The sequence below is a fragment of the Homalodisca vitripennis genome, unplaced genomic scaffold (assembly GCF_021130785.1).
Source record: "Homalodisca vitripennis isolate AUS2020 unplaced genomic scaffold, UT_GWSS_2.1 ScUCBcl_1780;HRSCAF=5830, whole genome shotgun sequence".
Taxonomy (NCBI): Eukaryota; Metazoa; Arthropoda; class Insecta; order Hemiptera; family Cicadellidae; genus Homalodisca; species Homalodisca vitripennis.
The window spans coordinates 54,706-60,796 of NW_025777891.1; the positions used below are offsets into that span (position 1 = coordinate 54,706).

At 50.8% G+C, this 6,091-nt stretch overlaps 1 protein-coding gene across 1 annotated transcript; it reads left to right on the forward strand.

Moving 5' to 3' along the window:
- Positions 1-4,588: 4,588 nt before the first annotated feature.
- LOC124371641 (uncharacterized protein T26G10.4-like) lies at positions 4,589-5,077 on the forward strand. Its single transcript, XM_046829988.1, has one exon. The coding sequence runs from the start codon at positions 4,589-4,591 to the stop codon at positions 5,075-5,077; it is 489 nt and encodes a 162-aa protein (XP_046685944.1).
- Positions 5,078-6,091: the final 1,014 nt, after the last annotated feature.

Sequence of the window (6,091 nt, forward strand, 5' to 3'; positions counted from 1 at the left end):
GCTGCAAATTTTTGAAGGTTTCTCGGCAGGAATCTCGAAAATTCAAATGAGCGATTATCCGAACCGCTTGTTTTTGCAGTTTGAACACTCTCATCAACTGGTTGTTTGCACTGGCACCCCACAATACCACTCCGTAGGTAAGGTGGTTGTAGATCAAACCATAATATGCCGTCATCAGGACCTGAGTAGGGCAATATTTGGCTAAAGACCTCAAAACATAAACGCCGGAGGACAATTTTTTGCAAACATGGTCGATATGAACATTCCATGTCAACCCCCGATCGAGGTGTATTCCCAGGAATGTGATACTGTAAACTTCTTCCAGAATGGAATCTGCCAACATGATGGCAGGGTTACATTCTGAGTCTACAGGTCGAAGAGAAAAGTTCATGGTGTTGGATTTGTGTGTGTTTGTTATGAGATTGAGGCTGTTGAAGTACTGAACACAATTGTTGATATCAACAAAAGATCGTTCTTCCAACAAAGATTTTGTCTTTTCACTGAAACAGAGAGTCGTGTCATCAGCATACTGCACAATTTTTCCATGTAGTAGTGATGACCCAATGTCATTAACATAAATGAGAAACAAGATTGGGCTGAGGATTGATCCCTGAGGGACTCCATAGTTCAGCTGACAAACTCTTAATGTTTTTGTAGGACAGCAAACATTCAGATGGAAGAGAAGGACCTCGTTAAAAATTTTAAACTGCTGTTCTACGGATTGTGTTGAATTTAGAAAATTCCACTTTTCTTTTGAGAGGGTTGCATTGAGAGGAGCCATATTTTCAGGCCGTATGTCTCTTACTGTTTTGATAATTTCGGGCTCCCTTTCGAATATCTTTCCACCAATTATAGCCTCTTGGCCGTAGTGGTCCGAGATTGCTGTGTTAACCACGGAAACTACGACGCTCGGAAGATTGGTGATGACGTTATCTATGGCTGTCTGAGTTGTTGCAGTTACTCTCGTTGGAGTCCTGATCAACAAATCTAAGCCGAAAGACCTCAACAAATTTTCAAATTTTTTTGTAGTTGGATGATTGTTGTCCATTGTGTTGATGTTGAAGTCGCCCACCAGGACGAATTCCTTGAGTTTGTGCGTCAGGTCTGTGAGCAGAGACTCTAATTTTGAAAACAAGACTTCTTCGTTTCCACTGGGAGACCTATATATTCCAATGATGAAAAAAATTTGAGTTGTGTGATTGAATTTTGACACCGACTGCTTCGAAATCTCGGTCAAACTGTTTCCTGGATTGAAAATTTGTAAAATGAAAAGTGATTCTTCAGGAAAATAGCAACGCCTCCTCCTCCTTTGGAGTGGTGTCGACAGTAAACATTTGCCAATTTGTAATTTGGAATTTTGCAGATGTGGATGTTTTATTTGTTAAAGCCGTTTTCGGATATAACCAAAACATCTGTTTTTGTGGACTTCACACATCAATTGAATTTCATCAAGTTTGTTGGTTTCTGATTGGCAATTTTGGTGAAGCAATCGTATTTTTTTGACCAACAGTCAGTTCACTCCGACTGCTGCAGGGGCCCCTAAAAAACATGTACCATCAGGCGACGCCTCTCCGCCATGGGATCCACTGACAGCCTCCGTGACACTCTGAAACCGCCGCCCGTACGTAGACTCCCTCCCGACAACCGCCGGTGCAGAGGCGCCGGCTGAACACGTGGCCATCGCAGCAGAAGTCCCAGGAGAAGCCCTCCTTGGGTCACACGGCGGCAACCCCGGCGTCCCACGACGGCTAGGGTCCGGTGCCCCTCCGGTGTTCGACGGGGCAGTGGGCCGCGGGCAGTGAGGCTTCGGAGTCATGGAGGCCAGGTGCTCCGCCATGAGGCCTGCCAGCAGTCGCTTCCCACTCGTACGAAGATGTTGGCCGTGCACGGTGAAGAACTGCCGACCGATGCGGCTGATATCGACCATTTCCACTCCCTTCCTTCCGGACACAGAGCTCGCTGATGTAGGCGTTGGCAATTTTGATGTTCTTCTGTATGGGGCTGTCAGGGGACAGGTCGTACCTTGAAAACAAGGGTGTAATTAGTACCTTGGACGTCATCCTACAGTTTTTAATCACTTCTTCAAGGTTGCCGAAGATTATATTCTGCCTCCCAGCCGCCACATCGTTATTCCCGGAGACCAAGACGAAGCAGTTTCCCGGAGGAGGGGCGGGGTCTGGGGTGGTGTTGAGGAGGCCGGCGCCGGGCTTGCAGGTGCCACTCACATCAGTGTCACCGTCCACCACCGCCCTGATCATACCGGCAAGATGTCGGGCATGACTGTCGCCCACGATGGACACCGTCCTGAAGGGGAGTTTTTTAAATTTTTTTCGCATCCATTTTCTATTTTAGTTTTATGTGTTTTAAGAAAATGGTTGATTTTTTCTTTTTGTTTGGCTTTTGCTTCTTTTTCTTTTTTGTCACTATCGTGAAGTTATCGGGTTTATCCTGAAGATGAGATAGTATTTCGTACTTCTTGTTGCTTAGTGGGATGGCATTTGTATGCTGAGTACTTGTACAATTGATTTTCTCTATAAGCGATAACTTTTCTGTTTTTAATACTTTTATTTCCTCTTCTAGGGTCTTAATAGTTGTCAGCATATTTTGCACTTCTTCTTTGAAGATTGAGCACCTCTCATAAGGATGTTGGTAATTATCTGAGGTCTGACAATACTGGTCCCTAGATTGATGTGGTGAAGAGGGGACGTTTACCCGCCGAACGCGCAACAAATACCTGATCCGTGTACTCGAGAAGCCTTTGATCCGATTCTATCGAATGATCAAGGATGACCTTCATCTGTTGTTGGATGTCATGAATCTTTTGGTTGAGGGCTTGGTTATCTGCGAGGAGCTGCGACGGATCTGGAGCTGGTAGTGCTGGCGGGTCGGGTGTTGAGTCGGTCGAAGGAACAGCAGTAGGTGTGGTAGGTGAGGATGGTGTGGAGCAGGCTGGCGTGGGTGCTGCAGGTGGCGTGCGAGGCGCGGGCGACGCGACAGCTCGCGGCAGCGGCGACAGGAGCGACCGCATAGTGACCGGGTGTTCGCCAGTGTGAGTCTGGTTACACACAGTCACCACCGTCTTAGTCACATCAGTTTTGATTGACGCACCACGGCTCCTTCCCAAACATCCCCAAGACGTCTCACCGCTTTTTAAAAACTCTATGATGCCTATATTTTTATATCGTTAAAAATAACACAGGGTTTACCAGTCCTCGTTTTCTCAATTTTAAACATTTCTGTTTTTAAAATAAGTAATGGTAAAAAAATTAAATAACACGCGATAAAATCTTGAAAATAAACAGTTACACCAACATTTTTAAAACAATTAAAACAATGTACTGAGAAGATTTAATAATTTAATTTAATTTCAACTAGTAGCAACTAACAAAAAGATGAGTCAGGTACCGGGAATCGATCCACCGAACTCTGAGTTATCAGTCCACAACGCTATCACTTCAGCCACTGAAGCTGCTGATAAGAGTAATAATGGTAACGAATGATAAAGCGCAGTGCTCTATAGTATGATAAAAACAACGTGATCGTATTGCTGTAGGCAGGTCCAACCTTGTTAGTTTAAAGGTTAGGTTTATAGCCAGCAATTACTTACTTCACTTTGATAATCAGCTATTGAGTCCAATTCACAGATAAACTGCCACTGATAAGTTCGTTTGTGTTTACTGAATTAAACCTGTCCACTATCTCTGAAACCACCTAAAACTTAACTATACTACGGAGCGTTTTTCTACTAGCGTGTTTACAGTCACGGCAGTCAGTCCGGCAGTCCTGCTACAGATCAGGAGAAGATTGTCAGGATGGTGACACCCATAAGGCCTCCTGCTCCTGATGCGCCCCCCAGCTCCGATTTCTCCCCAACTCCCTCTCCTTCTCCCCCACTTGTTCGCCATCGCTCTGCTGCGGCTATCGCGCGTAACGCGCTGCGTCGGCGTCGGCATGCTGCTGAAGAGCAAATAACGCCCCCTCGCGTGCCGCTGCACCGGCGGGCCATGGCTCCCCCCTGGATCATCTTCTTCTGGGTCTCCGGTTGGCCCGCCAATGATCTGGGCTGCGGCTGTCGCTAGAGGCGCCATGCGGCGTCGCGGCCGCATTGGCCGGTGGGTAAGTACTGTGGAGAGCATTTCACCTCCGCTCCCAGTGCGGCCTCCACCCGGCGCTTTGTTGCCGCCGGTTACTCCACCACTCTACCTATCGCCGAGAGATCGGCCCTCTGCCAGGGTCCCCCGCACCGCCGTCTCCACCTGGGGCCTCCCCCTCGCCAACGGACCCTCCCGTATCACCGAGGGAGAACTTAACACCATGGCAGAGAGAGTGGCTTGCCAGATTGCGTTTTTGGTCGCTCTGGAGGAACTGGTGACATGACTGTCTCCGGCACCGAACCACACCACCCCGCGACAGCCGCGGCCGGGGGGAATTCGTCCGTCTAGACCCCGGCGTCCCCTGATTAAAGACCTTTACGAGGGGGAATGCAACGACCATCAGGCACTCTGGTGGGGTCACACTCCAGCATTTTTCCTCCCAGGCTGGAGTCCGCCAGGTCTGTCCTCTATCCCCGGTGCTCTTCAACCTCGTCATGGAGTACCTAATCCGCCCAGTACTCGCCCTGGAGGGGGAGCACGGTGTGTCGCTGCACGGGGAGCGGATAAGTGTTTTGGCCTATGCTGATGACCTGGCCATCGTGGCTAGGTCGGAGGCCTCGCTCCAGGCCATGCTGAATTCCATTTCTTCGGCGGCGACCTGGGTCGGCCTCAGGTTTAAGCCTGAGAAGTGCGCGACACTCCATGTCGCCAGCAGAACCGTGAGGCCGACCGCGTTCACCATCTACGGCTCTCCCCTTCGTGTCCTTGAGGATGGAGACACGTATGACCATCTTGGTGTGCCCACTGGAATGAGAGTTGACCAGACACCAGTGGCCACCATTGCCAGACTGGAAGAGGAGACCGCTAAGATTTTTACCAGTGAGCTCGCGCCATGGCAGAAGTTGGACGCGGTCAGGACTTTCATAGTCCCCCAGCTGGACTTTAACCTCAGGACGGCGAGGGATCAAGAAGACCTCCCTTAAGGGGTTGGAATCTTTATGAGGGCGGAAGGCAAGAGGACCCTCTGCCTCCCCTCGCGAGCCAGCGTGGAGCTGGTCGATCTTCCACCATCGTGGGGCGGGGCGGGATTGCTCCCTATATCTGATCAGGCCGACGTAGCCGCGGTAGGGTATGCTTTCCGGCTCCTGACATCTCCTGACCCAAGAATCTCCCGTCTTGACCTGGAGGGCCTGGCCGTCACTGCTGGTCATCGCTCTGCCGCCCGGGTCAACGTGGAACGACGTGGCGGGGAATTCCAACGCCACCACCACCTTCTCTGCGGCCCGGACGGCGAGAAACTGCTTCTCCAAGCGCCTGCCTACGCTCTGGTGGGGGTGGAGTGAGGAGCGGCGGACATTCCAACTGGTGATGCCTGGTACGGGACGGCCAATCACCGTGGACGGGAGGAGCCGGAAGTCCCTGGCTTCAGCGCTGCGGCGAGCCCTGCAGCTCCACGGCCGGGCTATCCTTGCCGCGAAGCCGGACCAAGGCAGGGTGGCTCGAGTCGTGACGACTTGTCCCCCCTCCAATTACATGATGCGCGGAGGCTGACACACCCGTTTCGCCGACTGGCGGTTTATACACCGGGCCAGGCTCAACACTGCCACTGAACGGATGTAGGAGGTGGGGCAATGAAGACCGCCGCTGTAGACGGTGTGGAAGATACGATGAGACGACTGCCCACGTGCTGTGTCACTGCCTGCCAATGATGCCCGTGATTACAAGAAGACACGATGCCATCCTGGAGCTACTGTCATTGGAGATCCATGGGCACCCTCAGGAGATGGAGACTCGACTCGACAAGAGGGTGCCGTTGTGGCCAGCTGACGACCGGACATCGTGACGATCGACCGGAGGAACAAGATCATACGCATAGTCAGAACGGAGATCCGAAAGGTGACTGGTTTTATTACAGGTCATTGGATATTCCGAAGTCAGAATAGGTATTCCAGTTCAGGAAACACTGTGCAGGAAATGTGGCGAGGCTGACGAAACAG